The sequence below is a fragment of the Vulpes lagopus genome, chromosome 10 (genome assembly GCF_018345385.1).
Source record: "Vulpes lagopus strain Blue_001 chromosome 10, ASM1834538v1, whole genome shotgun sequence".
Lineage (NCBI taxonomy): Eukaryota > Metazoa > Chordata > Mammalia > Carnivora > Canidae > Vulpes > Vulpes lagopus.
In genome coordinates, this window is record NC_054833.1 from 48,900,767 (window position 1) to 48,924,298 (window position 23,532).

Here is a 23,532-nt window from a genome sequence, read left to right on the forward strand (position 1 = left end):
TTCATCAGTAGGGCTTATTTTCATTGCTCTGAAATATAGTTTCTTTTAGGGAAGAAGGATAACTTGATTCTTTTAAGTACCAATTTTAAGGGAACTTGCTGATAAACTTATTTTTAATGTTCAGGCTTTTGCAGCCCAGGAAGACTTGGAAAAGACCAAAGAAGAACTCAAAACTGTGATGTCTGCACCTCCTCCACCTCCACCACCACCAGTCATTCCTCCAACAGAAAATGAACATGATGAGCATGATGAGAATAATGCTGAGGCCAGTGCTGAATTGTCAAATGACGGGGTGATGAACCATCGAAGTGAAGAGGAACGTGTAACAGAAACTCAAAAAAATGAGCGCGTTAAGAAGCAACTCCAGGTATTTAAAATTTGTTGTTGTATGTGCATTTATAAAATATAGCTAGCATTCCTCCCATTTATTAAGACAAACTTATTAAAAAGGAACACTTTTTTTTTTTTAAACCTTTACCACTAGCTGTCCTTGTGGTTGGTTTATGAGTAGTTGGCTTACAGTCACCTTGTTTCACTTCTTACATTGTAGCAAGTGTTTGTTAGCCTTGGGTGATTAAGCCTTCAGTTACAACTGGGAATCAATGTTAAAAGGTAGTAGGTATTTTAATGCTCTTTAAAAGACAAATTAATTTAGTTTTTAACCAGTGAAGTTTACATTAAAAACAATATAATTTATAGACTATCTGTATGACATTATGTAATCTGAACTATTTGTTCACATTTTATAGTGACAAAAGGTCACTATATTAAAAGCACATAGAGCAAAATAGGAAATTTTTAACTTGATTAGACCTTTTTTCCAGAAAAGTTCTCTAATTTTTTAATTGGTGAAATCTTCAAATATTAATAAACAGAAGAAAATGATGTGATAGTTTTAATAAATACACTAAGACTTTGGAGAAAGTTTCTCTCATGGCATAGATTTTAGATCTTAACATTCTGTAATGTCGCCATTGAGCCTTTTTTTGGTAAATCCTTTCAAGTGTTGTATGACAAAGTTGAGGAAATGTGGAATGTCATGGTTGACGAGTATAGAAATGAAAGGCAATGGGTCTTCCACCTTTGCCACCACCTCTGCTGTGGCTACAATTAAAACAAAGTTACACACTTTAAAGAAAAAGATGTGACAATGGGAATTTTAGTATATGAAAATACAAGATTTGTGGTGTGTGTGTGTGTGTGTGTTCATAAGCTTTTTAAAATCTAAGAAAAAAAATCCTAGTCATTTTTTTCTTTTTTAAACATAGGCACTAAGTTCAGAATTAGCCCAAGCTAGAGATGAAACCAAGAAAACACAAAATGATGTTCTTCATGCTGAGAATGTTAAAGCCGGCCGTGATAAGTACAAGACTCTTCGGCAGATTCGACAAGGCAACACCAAGCAGCGGATTGATGAGTTTGAAGCCATGTGAGAGCTGTTATTTTGCATACATGTTCTTCATAAGCTGAACCACCAACAGAGAAAAGCAGGCCTTTGCAGATGTGATGGAACGCATCCCACCTTGCCAAAGCACTTACACCAGTTGACTGTGGTGGCTAAAGACGTACTTGAGGGAAGCACTTCAACATTAAGGCAGTGTGATGTCATGCTTGATTTTCTTTTCCTTTTGGGCCAGGGAGTGGAGGACAGCGTTCCATCGCCTCCTGTCACATTTTCAGTTTCCATTGTTTTTTTTTTCTGTTGGAGATTAACACTAATGATCATGTCTGACAAATGTGTATGCGTGATTTCAGTACTTTGTACAGTTCAAAGGATGATGGTGACTTAATGAGTGTTCAGGTAGAGTGCTCTGTTTCTTTTGCCCCTTCCAAATTTTGCCTGTGTGTATTTCCACATTCTGTCTTGCTCCTGTCTCATTCGGCGTGCCCTTCTCCTAACTTGCCATGCCAATAGCCATAATTCTGCCATCATACAGATCATTGGCAGTGGTTAAAATGAGGGTAGGTGACAGGGTAGATCATGTGATAACTGTGTAGAAGATGGCTATGAATCATGAAAAGGATTTAGAATATTTAACAGTGAAGCATGCAGCTGGTGGTTAATATTTTTAAATCCCAATTTAACTATTGGGTATTTGGTATTTGCTTACTTAATTACAGTCCTCCTTGATAGCTGAATTGATTGGCGTTCATCTCCTGTCATCCTTTGGTTTTCTTTGCCTCCCGTTCACAAAGGTGTAGACAGCAGGTAGTAGTTCCCTAGGAGAATTTATGGAAGAAATACTACCTGCAAATAGTAATTGTCTCTGAAAGGTTAAAAAGTCTGTTTTTCATAGACTGATTTAGACAGATGTTTAATTTAAAATTAAAATTAATTTAAATTAAAAATTCGTTTGTTGATAATTTATTATAATCATGAAAAAACAAAAAGCAAAACAACCCAAACCCTGAACCTTTCTGGAAGGGCACCATATAAAAACATTAGTCCCAAAGAAGGGCAGTAATACATACTACCTCACTACTACACCTGTGATGACTGGTTGTTCCAACCCAGTGGAGTGTGTAAAGCTCTGCATTTTATAATACATACCAATACTTTCAATCATGCAAGGAGTATTTCTGAGATTTCCTTTTCCTGCAGAATATCTTAGAATGCTTAATTTTTTACTGCCTTTTTGTTGAGATGAATTGTGGGACTCTGATTTACACTAAAATTGTAAGCTCTTGCTGGTATACTATCTTCCTGGAGGGGTGTTGTATGTCAGAGGAAATTTTGTGTGTGTGTGTGTGTGTGTGTGTGTGTGTGTGTGTATGTAAGAGAGTGTGAGTGAGTGAGTGAGTGAGAGGGAGAGAGAGATTTGCTCTTGTAGCATATGAATGTCTGTACCTTCATTTCTTGATATAACTGTACATAATCATTTTAGCAGATTCGGTTTCTAAATCATTGTGCTTATTTTTTTCATTCTCTAAAAATAGTTAAATTTGGTTTGTTAATCCTATTTTAGAAATTACAATTTTAGGTTATGTTGAGTTCAATTATGTCTTAAGAAATCTTTCCAGTTTGAAAGATGTTCTGATATTCACATGTTCTAATATTTTGTTTATTGTAAAACATCTAGACTTGGACATAAAGAAAGCCTTGTTTTCTCTGTGTGGTTCAGCTACTTTTCATTTGGTATTATGCACTCAAATTTACATTTATCTATTAAAATTGCCATTTGTTAAGCATTTTTCATGCACAGTAGATTGAAGTTGTGTCCGAAAATATCTCTTGTGCTTTTTTGATTTTGCTGACTATAAAAGGATTAATCTGGGCAGACATATGAAAAGGAAAAGTTGCATTTAATATATTTTTTGGACTTTGTAGGACAAAAGATAGCTGGTTAATAACCTTGAAGTGACTGTTGTATGGTGGTTGTGCACATGCTTCAAAATACTGCAGAGGAGAGTATTTCTCCTTGCAGCACATCAGAGGAATAGTTGAACTCTGCTCTTCATGCGTTAAAGCATAAATGTTCACTTTTCCAAAGCATCAAAGCCATTGCCATAGTAAGTGAAAACTTGGACTTCCATTGGATTTTCTACATTTTCTACATTTTGATTGTGTGCACTACCATTGCTACATCAGTTTGATATCAGTGTTGAAAAACTACCAGTTATATTTGCTGTTTATAATCTATTTGTAGATTAGGATTAAAATGGATTTAATCCATTTTTAAAGCTGTGTGAATTTTTCTAAACAGGAACAACTATTTGCAATATGGGTTTTCATAGTGATTAAATCAGTTATAACTCTTATTAGCAGCTGAGAGCACATGTTCATATAGCAATGTAAAATATATTAATGAGTATTTGGTAAATTCCAACAGGCTTTTACCATTAGCATAATTTTGTGTTGTACAATTAAGTTACAATTACATCTATAATTTTGGATAACATTCATTGGTTAACAATAAAGTGACAAAAGCTCATGCCTTCAAGGTCCACTGTTGTTATTTAACATGGATTTTTTTGCATATTTCTGAAAATTATCATTTTAATTAGACCCATGAATCATCACATCTTAAAAATGAGAAATGGATAGCGAAAATTTTCAAAATCCTCACAGATTTGTCTCCCCCCAAATTATGCCTCTTTTGGTATAAAAGTAATAGTGATTGTTAATTTTGTGAAAAATTAAATTGTTAAATTGACTCTTGATAACAGAAAATTATTTAGGATTTCCAGTCATTGCTTTAAGTGTATATTGTTTATAGTTTCTTTTTCCTAAGGAAAATATAGTTTCATTATCATTGATTATTCTTGCTATTAAAATGCTAATATTCTTTAAAAAACTATATACTAAGTGCATTTATTTAGATACATATTTTAAACAGACATTATAGTGCAGTTATCATAAATATAGAAGGTTATAGTCTTTTTAAAAGCTTCTTCCTAATTTTTAACATAAATATTATTCCTAAATAAGTCATAAATCTGTTCTAAAAGAAAAAGATGGGTTTCTACTCAGTTTATAGTAATATTTAACTGTCACTTTATTTTTTTCTCAAAGCCAGGTAGTGATTTTTTTATTCCAAGAAAAGGAAGGTAGAATTTTATAAGATTGCTTTATATGTAATTAGAGTTTTTCTTTAAGAACTAGAATTACCACTTACAAAGTTATCGTAGACTATATTGAAACTGTCACTTCTGAGATCATTAGAGAGGAATTTCAATATTAGTGTTAGGATTAAAAATAATAAATGCCACTACTTTCTGTCTCAATTTTTATTACCTTGTTGATTAGTGATGTTTGTAGAAATGAAGCTAAAATCTTTTTAGATCCAGAAGCATCCTATTCTATGTATGCATGAGAAAAAGTTTTTTTTTTAATCTAAAGCTTAAAACTTAAGTTTTAAGTATAAATTATAGCCTTTATCATTAATTTGCTGAACTGATTGATTAGTAAACCAAAGTTTAGTTATCCTGAAGGGAAATCATCTGAGTAGGGAGTTATACTGGTAGACACCTTCCTCTTTTTCTTTTTTTTTTTTTTAAGATTTTATTTATTCATGAGAGACACAAAGAGAGAGAGAGGCAGAGACACAGGCAGAGGGCAAAGCAGGCTCCATGCAGGGAGCCTGACATGGGACTGGATCCCTGGTCTCCAGGATCACACTCTGGGCTGAAGGCGGTGCTAAACCGCTGAGCCACACAGGCTGCCCGATCCCTTCCTCTTTTAAGTTTGTTCTAAATGAGCAGAACTTCAGCATTTTCTTACTTCATTTTTGTAATTAGAAAATAATCTATCAAATACTTTATTGTGGTTTATTAAGTAAAAGGTCAGCATTCTAGTACATTTCAAAAGTTCAATGGATTCTGCAGATGTTCTGATAACATGAAATGTCAAGGTAATCCTCACATTCTACATTGGTGGTGAGGAAACCTTGGTTCACACAGTGTTTCACATAGTAAAGCTTATCACAGTCCCATCCTTGACTTTTCCAATTAAATTACCTTAACTCCCATTTTTCCTCGTGGACCTCCTTCTTAGTACATCCATCTTTTAAGATTTTAAGAGCTGCCATTTTCCTTCCAGAAAGATCCTGACTCCTCAGTATTTTGACTTCCCTTAAGCTCAGTGATCCAAGGGTTATCTGATTTCACATTACATACACTGCTTTAGGAGTTGACCACAGAATTTTAAGGTTAAAAATCATGACTAAGATAATAACCCAGTGGTACATCTTTTAAATTCAGGTTTATGTTTGGCTCTGGGGTTCTCCAGATTATAATTTAAAGATCTTCATTTAGCCACTATATTGTTATATGCTATAGTCTAGTATATGGCAACAGGAGTAGAATGATGGTGACCCTTTGTTTTGGCCTCTCTTAAAATGTGGAACTTTTTTACTAATTTATCTTAGATCATTTGCATTAATCTGATAAAATACTAGATTTCTTTTAAGATGGCAGCACCACTTTGTTGATTCATGTTATTTGTATGCCCAGATTCCTCCGTGCTTACATCTAGTCAGTTGCTTCCATCCATGTAATTTATTATTTTTATTACTTGGTTCCAGTTGCTCACTTTTATTTAATGATCACTTAATAAATTAAGATTAACTTTGATATTTATGCATGTCATTTAGTTTACTCCTAAAAGTAATAATCCTGGTTTTTGTCACTGTTGACTAAGTCTAAAGAGCCCACGTTTGTCTTACTAGTGGTGATACAGCATCAGAATCTTTGAGATTTATATGATGATCCTTGGAAAAGTTTCTTTTGATAAAACATGGATTATGTGAAATTCTTCTTTGTGTTATAACATATGCTATTATATCCCTTTTAACTTTTTGCAAGTTAAAATGTCTTATGTGTTAGACCTAGAAAAATGCATGTATGTTTTAGACTTAGAAGGCAACACCTTCTCCCTCCTTTTCCTTTGGTTTATACTAAAACGTCTATGTAATTCAGGTTGAGCACTGGAATCCTTTATACCATTACTCCATTTATGAAATTATTTACTTTAAAATTTTAGCTATTTTGGATAGAGTTCTGTAATGAAAGAAAGTACTACAACATAAGATCAGAAAAAGAAATTAATAAGGATGAGAATAAGAATTTATAATATAGCTTCTCAAGTTTGCTTATTCTCTGACAGATTACTTAATTTTTATTGTATAGGTCAAATTTTAAACACTGTATTTAAAGATATCCCTTAATGCCTGGGTGGCTCCGTGGTTGAGCGTCTGCCTTCCACCCAGGGCCTGATCCTGGAGACCCGGGATCAAGTCCCACGTCGGACTCCCTCCATGGAGCCCGCTTCTCCCTCTGCCTGTGTCTCTCTGCCTCTCTCTCTCCCATTGTGTCTCTCATGAATAAATAAATAAAATATTAAGAAAATAAATAAAGATATCCCTTAAAAAGTGCCTAATTACAGAAGTTTTTCTAACTTAAGATTCATTTTATATTGACAAACCAATCAAGCATAGTAATTAATAATATCTATATTAAACGTTGAGAAGTTTTGTGGAGTCAGTTTTCAGTTGAATCTTCGTTTTTTATTTATTTTATTTTTTTAAAAAGATTTTATTTATTTATTCATGGAGACAGAGAGAGGCAGAGACACAGGCAGAGGGAGAAGCAGGCAGGCACCATACAGAGAGCCCGACGAGGGACTTGATCCAGAATCTCCAGGATCACGCCCTGGGCTGCAGGCAGCGCTAAACCACTGCACCACCGGGGCTGCCCTGAATCTTTATTTTTTAAATTTGTTAAAAATATATATGACATAAAATTTATCATTTTAGCTACTTTCAAGTAGTGTACCATTTAGTGACATTAATTACATGCATGTTTCACAACTTTTGCCACTATTCATCTCCAGAACTTTTACATCATGCCAAACAGAATCCTTAAACCACTCATTTCCCGTTCCTCCATCTTCCTAGTCCCCGGTTACCACTGTCCTACTTCCTGTCTCCGAATTTGACTACTCTAGGTGACTCACAATATTTGTCCTTTGTGTCTGATCCCTTTCACTTAGCATAATGTTTTCAAGGCTTACCCATGTTATCATATGTATCAGAATTTCACTCTTTCTAAAGGCTGGATAATATTCCATTATATATATATGCCACATTTTTTTTTAATCCATCAGTCAGTGGACATTTGGGTTGTTTCCACAGTTTGACTTGTAAATAGTGCTGTGTACTTTTGTATACAAATACCTGTTCAGACCCCTATGTTCAGTTCTTTGGAGTACATATTCAGAAGTAAAGTCGCTGATCTTATGTTTAATTTTTTGAGGAATTGCCATACTATCTGTATAGCAACTGTGCCATTTTACATTCCCATCAGCAGTGCATAAGGGTTCAGTTTCTCCACATCCTCACCAACAACTGTTATTTTTTGTTTTTCTGTTTTTAAGAATGGCCATCCTAATGAGTAAAGTGGTATCTCATTGCAGTTTTGATCATTTCTCTGTGATGCGTTTTTCTGTGATGCTGAACATCTGTTCATGTGCTTATTGACCATTTTTTGTGGAAGTGCTTGTTCATGTTTTGTCCACTTTCAAATTTTTTTTTGTTCTTGAGTTATAGTTCTTTATTCTGGATATTAATCCCTTGTCAGATATATGAGTTATAAATAATCCATGGCCAGATACAAAAGTTGCAAATATTCTCTCCCATCCTGTCGGTTGTCTTTTTACACTATTGATAGTGTCCTTTTTTGCACAAAAGATTTTAATTTTAATGAAGTCAACTTATATTTTCTTTTGTTGCCTGTGCCTTTTGTGTTCATGTTGTTCTTTTAAAAAGATTTTATTTATTTATACATGAGAGACACAGAGAGGCAGAGACATAGGCAGAGGGAGAAGCAGGCTCCCTATATGGAGCCCGATGCAGGACTCGTTCCCAGGACCCCGGGATCACGACCTGAGCTGAAGGCAGACACTCTACCACTGAGCTACCCAGTTGCCCCTCAGGTTCATGTTTTTAAAGAGAAAGCATTTTTTGATAAAGCTATTCTTGAAAAGAGGCAAGGCAGAGAATGATTATGTTCAGTGGTTAGGGTCTGTAAAGAGTAGGCTGTCTTAACTGGGATAGAAAATGTGATTTCACTGTGCACCGATAACAGGATGGTGAAGCTAGGGTGGGCTGGGCCAGGAATTTAAGGAGTCTTGAATCCTGTGCTGAGGTGGTTTAGTTTTGTTTGAAGACATCTGGTGCTTTTGGGGAATGCAGTTACTAAGGAAACAATAACTAAATTTTGCCCCAGAGGAGAATTCATGCTGCTGTGCAAGGTATACTAGAGAGTGCAGAATATAAGGAAAGCTTGATAGAAGAACGTCATGTACAGGAATTGGCTGGAAGAAAGGTTAGAGTCTAGAAATACCTAGATGTAATTTGCTCTCATATTTACTGTGTGTAATTAATACTTTTTCTTCTGCTTGTTTTCCAAATGATCTCTTTGGGGGTAGTTAAGACCTCTGTTTTTATTCTTTTATCTGTGACCTTTTGGAGAGAGGTTCTTCAGTGGCACCAGAAGAGAACCAGAAATGAAAGACGTTCAAGAACAAATGGATTGGATTCTGAGTTCTAATTCCAGGTCTTACACTCTCTTGGACTCCGGTTTTGTGTTATTTTTAAATATTTATTTATTATTTTAGAGAGAGAGTATGCACGCGTGTGTGTGGCAGTGGGGGCAGAGGGAGAAAGGAGAGTCTTAAGTAGACTCCGTGCTGATCACAGAGCCCAATGACGGTCTGACTCTCACGACTCTGAGGTCACACCTGAGCCCAAACCAAGAGACGCTTAACTTAGGCATCACCCAGGTATCCCTGTACTCCAGTTTTTATGAGCAATTTCAGAGTTCTGAATTAGATGGTCTGATTCAGCATATTTCTCTGGAAATCTGATTTAGACACTTAGATTCCAGATGCACTGTCTTCCACAAAGTGTAATGCCTGATCAAGGGTTAATATCCACGTACTTTGAATCATGAATACTTGTTTGTGGTTGAAAACTATTAATGCAGAGTGTGCTTACAATAATAATTGCATCAGTGTCATTTCTGCTCCCAGTTGGCCCTGATAATGTAGTGACTGGAAGAAACTTAAACGATTTTTTAAAATAGGTTTTAAGTGGTTAGAAAAATAATTTCTTTCAGCTCATTATGAAGGGGTTATATTACTTACAGAAACAACTAAGTGAAGATTGTCTCAACATACACATGCAATTATTCACTGGCTGTGGCAGCTTCGAACAACTTACTGTGGAAATTTCTGTAGGTTTTTAAAAGTTAAGATTTGATTATGCCTCATCAATGTGGCTTTTGCTAGAAGTATGACTTGATTCATCTGTTTATGCCCAAATGATACATTAGGGTTTTTCTTCCTTTTTGTTTTTGCTTATTTTCCCCAGATAATTCCTAGTACGATATACTTGTTAATTTTTAGGCCATAAAACTTTTGAATGTAAGTAAATACAGTCTTTTGGTAATCTAAGTTACAAGTGGATGGTTTTCCTCCTCCACTAACTTTAAAATATAATACCTTAACCATTGGTATGTGGGTTAAATGTAGAATATTACAGCTTCTTAATTTGTGTGTTTTAAAAGTACTTTCTACCAGAAGACAAAATCTTTCAGTGTGTGCAAAAGAAAATCATAATTCAGCAGTCTGTTTACTTTTTAAGTAGTATTTGCAAATGTGGTATCAAGCACTGTTTATAATGAACCGTGGAATGAGAACCCAGAACCTAATCATCTGTATACTTTATTTATAATCTTGTTTAATGTGCTGGGCCGCATTACATTCCAGTATAAGTTGATGCTTTAAGGATGTTTATAATGAATTTAGGAGACACAGACTGTATTAAAGGCTATGCATCAAAATGTATAGAAAATATATTCATTGGAAAAGTGGTTTTGCATCTTTAGTGGGTATTATTGGCATTAACATTTTTGGGGTGTTCTCAAGCATTAGGAATACTGGAAGCGAATCTGTCTTCTAGATTACTGGTCTGATGTCTTCAGGTAAGAAGATGTTCTCTACCACCTTTTATTTTTGAACCATTGTTCTCTAGTTCTTAGACATGAAAAATTTAAAAGATTTTTCAGTTTAATGATGTTATGAAAGAAATGGTGAGGGAGGGGAGACAGAGAGGCATGGTAAGACTATTACAGGAATTGGCTGGAAGAACAAAAGTGGTAAGACTATTACATGTATACTTACGCATTCATAGTGCCATTCCTTCCGCCAGGGGTTTGCAGAGGCATTGCTGTTTTGGGGGGATGGCTGAGACCCTTTGTGTTGTGGAAATTATAGTTAAGTCAGAGTTAAGACATAGACCCAAAGTGAGATGTAGAAAGTAAAATATTAAATACCAGAAGAGAAAGGTGCAATAAAATGTGCAGAAGTTAGTTGGGAGTTAAGTTAGAGGTTGTTTAGTAGGTGCTAGTTAGCAGATGAGAAGCATGATATCGACTTGAGTGATCTGGCTGGGAAATGTTTTCTTCATTTGTAAGATTATAGCAGCTTGGGAAGCATCAAACGTTATAAATTCATTACAAAGCAGGCCAGCTAATATTGTACATTTGTTAACTTCGTACTCTGCCACTGAGGAGCTGCATATTATGTAATATCCAACGATACTGCCCTTGGATAGTGTGTGTCTGATATTCTTATAGTAACAGTTTATTGAATATAAGCAACCTTATTAATAATGGTTCATATTAGAATAGACAGTATTGACACACACACACATATATATGTTTACATATGTGTATATATAAAACATAATATTAATGAAAGTAATCATAACCGTATTATCTACTGTATTTAACTTACCATTAAGTTTAGCATTTTTTACTACAAATTTTTCTTTTACCTTAAGTAAATACCTTAAGTAAATATTAGGATATATATTATCTCAAGCAGTACAGGTAGAATTTCCATCTGAAACCCTGGTTAATTGTGTTGATTTTTGTAAATTTATAATGATAATACCTTGTATCATAGGAAAGCACCAGAAAACTGGGGTATTTCAGGATTTTTTGGTTATTTTTCTTTGGAGGCTTTTATTAAAGCATTAAAATGGTCAAGTTACTGTCAATTCCCTTTTTTATTAAAAGAGCACTCAGAAAAGTAGATATTAAGTCACAAATATTTTTAGGAATATTGTTTTTCATTGGCTTCCAGTGTTACCAAATCATGTGTGGAATTGCCAAATTCTAAGGGTACTTTATATTTTAGGTGCTGCTTAGCTACTTTGTGACCAATGTCTTACTTTAAAAAGTTAAATCATTTGAATTTTAAAAAATAAATGATACATGAAACATGGAACAAATCAGTAGATAGAGGAGGATAGCAATGAAAAATGAGCCTTCTTTCTTGTCCTCTAACTCTCCAGCCTCTCGCAGAGGTCACTGTTTCCACCTATTCCTCCTGCCTGAGGAGATCTGGACGTTACACACATATGTCTTATGTACTTACTTTCGTTCGTGTACATCCGAACTTTCTGTACACATGGTTGTGTACTTCTTTCACTGCTTGCTGGAAATCATCACCTGTCAATACAAAAATACCATAGCATTTAACTGTACAGATGCTCCTTAACTGCTGATGAACAGTTTTTTACCAATCCTTGGCTGTTTATAAACGATACTGTAGTGTATTGCACAAACACTGCTTGTGTTTTATTATAAGAAATTGTGTTACAGTCTAGGGAATGAGGTAAGTTGACTTTTTTTTTTTTTTTAGGTATTCCAAAATTACAGGTAATTATTTTTTACTTAAATGTTGTAGGTGTGCTTTTTACATATAACAAGTTTGAATAGCAATATGTGCTTATGGAAGCACCTTTAATAGGAAGAGAGATACTTCTCTCTATTAATTCAATTTCTGTGTATCAGGTTTACTTAAAAGGTGACATGGCCATAATGGTTTTAACATTTCACCTTTGGGGCCCCAAGTGAGAAATATCTGCCAATAAAACTTCTGACTTCTTCAAATTCTGTAGTCAGAAAATGTTACTTAAAAAAAATCAGTAGGGTAGGGTTTTCTAAATGTACATTGGTGGCTTTTTGGTTCTTAATTTCCTTCTATGGCCATCATATCCTCAGTGGTTTGAGTTTGTATTCGCCTACTTTTGTTAAAACAGCGAATGATAAGCTTAGGTCATTGAAAGACACTTAATGATAGAAGGTACTTTACCACGACACCAGACAGCAAAAGTATTATAGAAATTAGATTCTGCAAGGTTTTCTTTCTTTCTTTTTTTTTTTTTTTAGGAGGGAAATTAACTTAGTGTTTTTTGAACATCTTCTAAGCTACAATGTATGTGTGGTCTTCTCATACTTAGTTCACTGTGCTAATGTGGTCTTTCTGAAGTTAAAATGTCCTTTGATTTTAGAGCTTTCTTTTGAGATCAAATATTGCACTTGTGCCTATAAACTTTGACCATTGACCATAAATCATTTTCTTAAGTGATTTTCTTGGGTCATAAATAATTGGGAGTGGGATGTATACACCCTAGATTTGTTTCAGAAGTGCTAATGATACTTCATGTTAATCAGATAGAAGAAACATTGATCTTAGTGGTTTGTGGTCTCTCTCCCCCTTTTTCCATTAGATTCACACTAAATTCTAGGCCAACTTATCAGGAAGGCCTGGAAGTCTGTAATGTTCACCATTTTCCATCACTCTTTCTCCCTCCCACTGCTTGCTCCTGCCTCCATACTCCTTAGGAGAGCAAATCCATTCTTTCAGTGAATCAGGCCCAAACCCTGACCATATATATCACTCTTCTCTCATATCCACATCCAGCCCAACCACAAACCTGTTGGTCCAACATTAAAAATATATAATATATCCAGAATATGAGCATTTCATCCATCCTTCACAGCTGTTGCCCTGTTGCATACACCAGGGTTGCTAGAGCCTTGTGATGAGTTTTCTTGATTCCTCTCTTGGTATTCTAGTCTATTAAGACAGCAGCCTTAAGAAGGTAAGTCAGATCCTACCATTTCTCAAAATCCTCGAGGCTTTCCATCTAAGAATAAAAGCCATAATCTTCTCAGTGGCTTTCAGAGCCCAAGATCTGGTCCCTTGTTGCTCTTGGACCTCATTTGTTGATTTCTCCTTCTCTCACTAGATTAATGTCAGCTGGCTTCTTTCTTAATCTTTAGCCAGAGCTCCTATTACCTCAGCTTAGTATGCCTTCCCCCCCCCCCGCCCCCAGATACCTTTATAATTTATTTCTTTGTGATGTCTGGGATTTTGCTTAAATGTCCCCTCACTGTGGTCTTCCCTTACCACTTTATTTAAAATTGCATCGTTCCCAGTATTCCCTACACATTTCTTTCCATTTTTTTTTCCTCTGTAGCACTTGCCATCTCACATACTGTGTGTTTATATTTGTATACAGATCTCCCTTGACTTATGATGGGGTTACATTTGTTAAGCTGTAAGTTGAAAATATCCTAGGTAGAAAATGCATCTAATACACCTAATCTCCCAAACATCATAGTTTAGTTTAGCTGACCTCAGATGGGCTCACAACATTTACATTAGCCTATAGTTGGGCAAAATTGTCTAACACAAAGCCTATTTTATAATACAGTGTTGACAGTCTCATGTAATTGGTTGAATACTACACTGAAAGTAAAAATAGGATAGTTGTCTCGGTACAAAATGGTTGTCAGCATATGAGTTATTGACTTTCATGATCACTCCGGGCTGACCTGGAACTCTGCCGCTGCCTAGCATCAGGTGACAGGATGGTACTGCATATTACTAGCCTACAGAATTGAAATTTTGAAGCATGGTTTTTACCCAATGTATATCACTTTCATATCATTATAAAGTTGTAAGTCAGGGACTGTCTGCATAATTTATTGTCTGCCTTCTCCCACTGGAATGTAAGCTTACATGGAATGTAAGGCAGGAATTTTGTGCAATGATATGCGCTCAGTGCCTAGAGCAGTGACTGGCACATGGTAGGTGCTCTCTATGAACTGTGAAGTGAATAGGATAAAGTATGAAAGCTCAGAAGGAAGGCATCTAATCTTTCTGGAAAGGTCCAGGGAAGACTTCCTGGAAGGAGATGATCCGTAAGCCAAGTCTTTAAAAATGAATTATTCTTAAATGGGTGGGGGAGAGGGAATAGGAAGACTAGATAGAAGGAGCTACATATACAAACCCATGAAGGCACAGAAAAAGTGATTGTGGTGGAATTAATTGTCAGTTTATATTATAAAGGTTGAAGTTTGAGATTCAGAAGGTAGGGTCATGAAACACTAGAAAATCATGAGAGGAAGTAGATGTGTGTGTGCCTTTGACATTTCTTTTGGGACAATTTAAGTTTGGAATGCTGATGGAATGTCAGTTGAAATTTCCCAAGGGTAAAGTGTAAGAAGGGGGAGACTGGGTTTAGTATAGAACCTTGGTGAGAATACAATGTTTAGTGCCAAAGCAAGAGATGGGAGAGAGAACTGCAGAAACACTCCAGAGCAGGGGTTTGGGTGGCACATTTGACCACCAGTGTCTTAGGAAAAAGGTCTGTTACAGTATTTAAAGTGTACACTGGTTTTGGCAACAGGAAGATAATTGAAAAGAGCACTTTCCCTAGAATTAGAATAGTTTTTTTTTTCACTTAACTGTACAGTGTCTTCTGGAACATACTCCCACAAATGTACGCATACAGCAGGAAAATGCTCCTCCTGGTGGTTTCTCTGTCAACTACAGACATCTGAAGCTGACACCAGTGTGCATCCTGGCAAATGGCCATCTGTGTCCTTGTTCACCTTTGGGGGATGGATGTTCCATGTGGCCCTTGAATGATTGAACCTACTCAATTTCACTCATTAAACATTTGTTAAATACTTGTAGATTTTGAGGATTTGCAGATAATTTCAAAAATTCATAGACTAGAGAAGGAAACAGAAGAGTTAAACAATGTGACAATGAGACAAGTAAACAAGAGAACACATACAAAGATTAGCAGCCAGCCTCTTGCTGACATCTGTAGGCAGGCCAAGGCTCTGGTGATGGTCAGCAGTTAATTCAGGAACAAGTACCATTCTCTGCCCCACCCCACCCCCACTTCCTTTTAAGGCTGAGGGAACATCTCCGTCGATGTCCAGTGGTGGTCTCAATGCTGTTTGCAGGGGTTCCAGGGAAAAAATCACACCTTCAGAATAATTTCTAAAGCTAAAACGAGGGGGCATCAGCTAGCTGTATGGGTGGAAGCTGGTCTGGGAGAAAAAAAGAGCTCCAGAGCCCAGTAGGGGGCAGTGCTGAGTAGTGGTAGGACTGCCCTGTGGTATGGGTCAGGCCAATTCTAACTTGGGCTGATTCTAGAGACCTCAGGGAAGGTGAAAATGAATTTTGTGTATGTTCTGGAGCTGCCAAGGAACTTTTGGTGGGAGGAGTCCTTGAATTTACTCATCCAAATATTTTAGTACCTAGTACCTGCCAGGCACTGTCTACATACTGGTCATTGAAAATATGAGTCACTAAGATTAGATCCTACTTTCTACAGGAGGACATGAAACAGAGTAATTAACAGGTTGTAAATTAGATTGAATCGTGAAATTGCCACTATCCAACATCTTTGACCTATAAAAGCAACATATTTACATCAATACTATGAAAGAACAGTGGACTGAGTAGGGGCAAATATGAGGATGATAACTGGGGGTAAGAAGGTCAGAAAAAGTCTCTGTAAGAAGTGGCTTGTAAGGTGCCCCCTGAAAGAAGAGAAGGCCAGCTGCTTCTCTTCTTTTATTTAAATAAGGATGATAAACGCAAATGTGGGAGGGATCAAAGGAGTGCCCAGGGCCTTGTGGGGATGATGTATCCCCTGAAACCTTGTGCTCTGAGTAGCCCAGCAACATCTCATGTGGGAGGCCCACTGTTGCTGTGCCTTCTGGTTTTCCAAGATAAGCTAGAAAGTAGCTTTGTAAAAAAAAAAAAAAAAAAAAAAAAAAAAAAAAAAGAGTATACAAAGAATAATGCTTAAGATAAGCTGAAATATAATTTTTATGTGAAATCTAAATTTTATATGTCAGGTACTTCAAAAAGTTTAGAAAATGTTTTGTAAACCGAGCAATGTATCTGCTTGCTGGAAGTGGCCACTGGACACTATTATCTTTGTTGTAAAGCATACCAGGTAGAAGGAACAGCATATGCAAAGACAAGAATCAAGAGAAGGTTTGACTTGTTGAAGGAACAGAAAGGAGGGCCGTATGTCTCCAGAGCTGAGTGAGCCCAGAGAGGGGAGTATTGTACGGGGTGAGATGGGACAGGAGCTGGGTCCCAAGGAGCTCACAGAGGTCTGTGGGCAGGCATGCAGGTGTGGATTTGGTGTGCACACAACCAGCACATACCCTGGGGCTGCCCAGGGTGGCATCTGCTGAGAGGAAAGGATCCCTTCCCCAATCCACACAAAGATGTCCTAAATGCCACAGGTATCCTTGAAGATTGGTGCTCCTTTTTACTACAAAACACTGACTACTTTCCCAGTTGAGATGTGTTTACATGACAGCACCCTTTGGTGGGTTTTCTTGTCCACACAACTCCAAGTGGATGCATCCAGTGATTAAAGGCCTAAGAATTATGCTTTAAATATGGAGTTGAATATGGAGTAACAGTGACCTAAAGATCAGACCCCATGACGTTGAAGACCAGACTTACTTGCTTAGCTGTTTTTGGTTTTGTTTTTTAAAGATTTAATTCATTTATCCATGAGAGACACAGAGAGACAGAGAGGCAGAGACACAGGCAGAGGGAGAAGCAGGGATCCTGATGTGGGACTCGATTCCAGGTCCAGGATCACGCCCTGGACTGAAGGTGGCACTAAACCGCTGAGCTACCTGGGCTGCCCCTTGCTCAGCTGTTTTGTGTGGGCTGGTAACACCAACCTGCCAAGAGTTCAGTGCTCTCATTTCCAAGATAAGGTGACTGTCACTTAAAGTTGAAATACATGATGTACTCTTGTAGAGGTGAGAACTCATCCTTTTCTTTTTACTGAGTGTTAAAGCCTTGGAAATGAAAAGAAAGGTGGATGCTCAAGGGATCTCAGACATCCAGAGGAAAGTGAATCTCAGAAGTGAAAATGAATAGGGATAGAAATGGGCTTTCTCAGCCATGCAATGGGGGTTGGATAAAATTTTCAGGAGCTCAGTGAGCAGGTCCTTAGTGATAAGAGCTAAACTTAGTCTGGAAAAGATTCAAGAGTTTGAGGATCAGAGGGAAGAAGGCTCTTGCGAGGAGACTTGCATTCCAGGGAAGAGAAGAAGGCAGCCGCAGTGTAAAGCCCAGAAAGTGAAGTCCATCATTCAAGACAGCCTGACAGGTGAGGTTAACACCCAAGTGAACGTCTGCAGGAGGAGATGGCTAAGTTAGCTTTCAGAACTCAGTGTGATAGTGTTTCATTAAAATCATCAGTCACTTTTTTGTCATTTATTAGAATATTTGAAGAGAGAAAGCATAATTAACATTTTCCAGATGCTCTATGTGGGTTATTTGATTTGCTTTGTAGATGAAAGTGGGTCTGATTTAACTTTCCTTATGATTCTTTGAGCTATTAGATTTTTGCCTGCAGAATTAAAATGAAAATTGTATTTTTAAAAGAAATCACTGTGATTGCTTATATTTTGCTTTCAGATTGGTAGACTCTAATTATCGAATAAAGGCAGAAGTTGGCAAACTCTTTCTGTACAGGTCCAGGTATTAAATATTTTTTACTTTATAGGCCAAATAGTTCCTGTCACAATGGCACAACTCTGCTATTGTAATACAGAAAGAGCTAAAGCCATGGTAAATGAATGAGGAATACTGCCTTCGAATAAAACTTTATATGTGGGGCATGTGGGTGCCTTAGTCCCTTGAGCTTAAGACTCTCGAGTTAAGCTCAGGTCATGACCTCAGGGTCCTGAGATGGAGCCCCACATCGGGCTCTGTGCTCAGTGTGGAGTCTGCTCCTCCCTCTGTTCATATGTGCTCTGTCTCCCTCTCTAAATAAATAAATCTTTATTTAAAAAGAACTTTATACATGGACACTGTAATCTGAATGTTACTTAATTTTTATGTATTATGAAATATTTTTCTTTTGATTAAAAAAATGTATATTAAAATCATGATCTCTTCAAAAACAGATAAGGGAGCTGGATGTGGTCCATGAGCCATGGTTTACTGACCCCTGAAATTAAAGGATTTGAAAGTCAGTCCTGTTTTCCAAAGGCCAGTGGTGTGATTTTCCTGTCTAGAATTTTATTTGATTATAGAAGGGTCTTATTTTGCTGGAATTTTTTTTTTTTTTTTTTTTTTTTTTTTTTTTTTTTTTTACACATTTGAAAAACTTTCAGCAGTAGTTCTCATGAGCATGCATCAGAATCACCTGGAAAGTTTGTTTAAAACGCTGATTTGCAGGGGCCCCTCCCCAAATGCCTGATTCAGTGAATCTCCATGGGGCCCAGGAACTTGCATTTTTAGCAGATGAGGCTGATGCTGCTGTTCTGGGACTCCTCATGAGAAGCACTGACCGAGGGAAGATGTGCCCAACACTGTGGGAATCATGTGGTTGCATTTATTCAGTGTCCCTAGAATGACTATTGAGTTTTCCACCTAGATGGTTTCTTTAAGACCTTCACAATTCTGATGGTTTAAAGACCAAAGATAATGGTACCAAATCTGTAACTTCCTGTTGTATTTTCCTCCATTAATATCTGTTTTAAACCCTTAAAAACAAACAAACAAAAAAAATAAATAAACCCTTAATAACTAGAGAAGGTCTTACCAGAGTGTTAGGGAAAGAAAGGTTTCTTGGAGCTATATAAAGGAATATATATATATATATACACACACACACATACATACATACATATATATTCTTATATATTACTTATATATTAATATATATTACTTATATATACATATATATTCTTATTATATATTACTAAATTATTATTAAAACGCATTATAATATTATACAGATGACCCCTTGTATGACATGGGAGCTCAGGGTACCAGCCCCCTGCTCAGCTGGAAATCCATTTGTAACTTCTGACTCCCCCAGAACTTAACTACTAGTAGTCTACTGTTGAGTGGAAGCTTTACCAGTAACAGTTGTTTAACACATATTTTATATGTATTACATACTGTATTCTTACAATAAAATCAGCTAGAGAAAAGAAACTGCTATTAAGAAAATCATAAGGAAGGAAAATACATTTACAGTACTGGACTGTATAAAAAAAATCCACATGTAAGTAGACCTGCATGGTTCAAACCACTATTGTTCAAGGGTCAGTGTGTGTATATATATATGTGTATGTATATGTGTATATTATATATATTACAATGCTTCACAGAATTTCTTTATATTTTGGTTATTAATCTTCTGACACTTAAATGTTTTACAGTTATCTCCTTCTAAGTTGTACCTCATCTTTTCATCTTTTTATTTTTTTGATGGAGAAACTTTTAAATTTTATTGTAGCTTAATTTATACATCTTTTTTCTTAGAATTTTGTGGCAGGTTTTTTTTTGATGTGTATCTTATTTAAGAAATTCTTACTTTCCTGGAGGTCATGAAGGTATTCTGCATTTTTTTCTAAGAGTTTTGTATTTTTAAGTTTTCTTCTACATGATTGGTTATTTTTACACTTGAGTCTTTAGTCCAGCTAGAAGTAACTTTGGGTATGGTATAAAGTGTGGATCCATTTTTTTCTAGCTGGATAACCAGTTGTGTAATACTTTATTTGACAATCCATCCCTCTCCTACTGAGGCAGATGCCCAACTGCTGAGCCACCTGGGCTGCCCTGTTCCAAAGGTCTTAATAATAGCCTTAGCTAGTAACATGTCTTAATATCTGGCAGAGCTTTATTTTTTCTCCACCTTGTTTTAATAATAAATTCCTGACTAGTGGGCAGCCCGGGTGGCCCAGCGGTTTAGCACCGCCTTCAGCCCAGGGCCTGATCCTGGAGACCCGGGATAGAGTCCCACGTCGGGCTCCCTGCATGGAGCCTGCTTCTACCTTTGCCTGTGTCTCTCATGAATAAATAAATAAATAAATCTTAAAAAAAAAATCCTGACTAGTTTTTGGGCCTTTGTTCTACTACATAAATTTTATTGTATTTTAAGTAGTCTCTACATGCTGCCTGGGATACGAACTCACAACCCTGAGATCAAGAATCGCATGCCCTACCTAGCCAGACCCCCCTTCTACAACACACATTTTAGAAGTCATCTTTTTTTTTTCTTTAAATATTTATCTCAGAGAGAGAGAGGGGGTGCACAAGAGTGGGGTGGGTCAAAGGGAGAGGCAGACTCACCTGCTGAGCAGGGCTCGACCCTGGGATCACGACCTGAGCCAAAGGCAGACACTTACCGACTGAGCCACCCCAGGGCCCCAGAAATCATTTAAATTGGGGGCACCGGGGTGGCATAGTCGGTTAAACATCCAACTCTTGGTTTCAGCTCAGGCAGGTCCTGACCTCAGGGTTGTGAGATGCAGCCCCAGGTTGGGCTCTGTGTGAGCCCAGACTGTTTAAGACTCTCTCCTCCTTCTGCCGCTCCCCACTGCACCACTCTCTCTTTAAAATAAATAAATCTTTTTTAAAAAGATCAGTAAAATTGTATGGGAAAAAAACTTCTGTTTGGAAATGGATTAATAGTAATTGATATTAATTAGATTCATTTGGGAAGAGGATACATCTGCACGATATTAAATATCCCTAATTAGGAAGACGTAATAGTTTTCCATTTATTGAGGTTTTCCGTAATGCCTTTCAGCGAAGTGTAAATTTTTGCATTAAGATTCTCTGTGCCTTTTGTTGGATTTACTATTAAGCATCTTCATTTTTATTATCTTCTAAGAGTTACATTTTAAAACTACTTGTGGCTGGCCTATCGAAATGAAACTGATTTTTGTTTGCTGACTCTATATTCAGGAGCCTTGCTTATTCTTGTTTCTAATAATGACAGTTCTCAATCTGGCTTCTCAAGCCATATAACCTTTCTTTCTTTGAGCTGACTTGACTGAAATTTTCAGTACAGTGTTGGGCGTAAGTGACATCTCATTTCTGATTTAAGAGGAATGCTTCTAACATTCCTAATGTTTGCCACTCCATGTTTGCTCTAGGTTTTTGTTGCATGCCCTTTATTGGGTTGATAAAACTTCCTTTTATATACATATGCCTATTTTGCTATAGTTTCTTTTTAAATAAAGATAAGGTTTAAAAATTTATCAAGTGCAATTTCTGTGTATATCGAGATAATATGTTCATATGCTTTAAAAAGGTTTTTTTAAACATACTGAATTAGATAGATTTTCTAGTGTTTTTACGTTTGTGTTCCTGGGGTAGCTTGATCTATCTCGTAAGTCCTAACCTGTGACAGCGCTCTACAGATTGTGAATATCCTGCCCCTCCATAGGTAGGGACTCCCTTCCGCCCCCTCATGGGTTGCTAGCTTCAACCAAGTTATTTTAATCTCATGGTGCCACCTGGCGGCAAACTTTGAAATTTCTGACTTGATATCTTCCTGTTTCTTTTAGGGAAATAGATGCATATAGTTTCTTCTGTTAATACTGACACCCGTCATTTAATTCCATTTTCTTCCTTGTCCCGTATATTTATCACATTTACTCCCCCATCCTCCTTTTCATTTGCTTTCCCAAACTTCTTCAGTGTACTCGTGTGAGTCATTCTTTTTTTCCTTCCTTAGTTTTCTTCTTTTCCTTCCTGTTTTTCCTTTCGTTCCTTTATGAGTGTCAGTCGTATCTCAATTATGGTTAATCATGGTAAAAGTAATGCTTATGACTAAGGGGAAAAAATATAGCACATTTAAAAAAAATAAAACCTGATACAATAAAGTTCCAGCTCTCAAATTTCAAGTACTACTTAGTCATCTAATTAATTCTGCCCAGTTTAACATCAAGCTCAAGTATTACAAGAAAAATCTAAAAAATGTTTAAAAACTGTTAATAAGTTTCATTGTTTCTGTGTTCCTTTATTACTAGCTTTGACAAATTTGGGGTTTCTACTGTATTTTACTACAAAGCCTTGGTTTTTCATTATGGGTTCAAGTGCCTGGAATCTGCACTACTATTGATCCCTGTGGGAAACAGCCCAGCGCAGATGCCCTTCTGGCACATAACTGATCTATAAGAGCCGACCACTAACAACATCTCCAACTGCTTGAGCCACAGCGTAGAAAGTACCGTAGGCACAATTGTGCCCAGAGAACTTGCGCGTGGATAAGCTTGGCTGGCCTGGTGGTTTCTTTGTAGAGTTCATTGCAAGCTCGTTTTTAGTGTCTATGAGGGCTATTCCTGAGAATGGCAGGAGGGTCAGCTGAAGAAGACAGACCAGAGACAGTGGGGCTGAAACTGGTCTCTCTGACCACCACTGGGCCACAGGGCTGTGAGAGAGATCCTTTGCCTTAGCCCACCCCAGTCTTTTAGCAGGTAGGTGTAGCCTCTTGAAAATTCACTTAATCACAGACATCACTGGGGCGCCTGGGTAGCTCACGCAGTTAAGCAACTAACTCTTGGTTTTGTCTCAGGTCGTGATCTCAGGGTCATGAGATCAAGCCCCACATAGGGCTCTGTGCTCAGCATGGAGTCTGCTTGGGACTTTCCCCTTCCCCCCCTCCTCTCTTTCTCTCTCAAATAAATAAATCATAAAAAAAAAAAAAAAAAAGGATAGCCACTATTGATTTCAAAGGAGGCACCACCAAGTATTTGGGGCCTGTAAATGGTTGGTGCCCAAAGGACATTTTAGTAGTGCCTAGATTAATCACAAGAGAACCTTAAATATAAAATCTGATCAGCATGATTCTAATGCTTAAAAATCTTTGGTGTGTATGACTTTGAGATCCATCATTCTTCCTGTGAAACCGATTGGTTTGTGTGGAGTGGCTACAACCATTAGAATTCGAGCATCCATTTTAAAAGGAAGTGATCAAGGTATTCTTGTTTCCACATTGTAATAGTGAAGATTCAAGACTGGATTGAAAAGACAAACAGTTAATACTTAAGGGAGAAGATTGCTTTGGCACTTTGCCCCGCAGGCCCTCC

At 36.9% G+C, this 23,532-nt stretch overlaps 1 protein-coding gene across 7 annotated transcripts in view; it reads left to right on the forward strand.

Moving 5' to 3' along the window:
• RDX (radixin) overlaps positions 1 to 23,532 on the forward strand; it is an 86,050-nt gene that overhangs the window by 62,334 nt on the left and 184 nt on the right. For 6 of the 7 annotated variants that reach the window (XM_041771703.1, XM_041771702.1, XM_041771701.1 and 3 more), the window contains 2 exons: positions 125 to 367; positions 1,269 to 3,932. In XM_041771703.1, the coding sequence (XP_041627637.1) occupies positions 125 to 367; positions 1,269 to 1,433 (408 nt within the window). In that variant the 3' untranslated portion in view covers positions 1,434 to 3,932. Of the gene's footprint in view, positions 1 to 124; positions 368 to 1,268; positions 3,933 to 23,532 lie in introns of those variants that run through there. The other variant, XM_041771706.1, reaches the window with a different exon arrangement.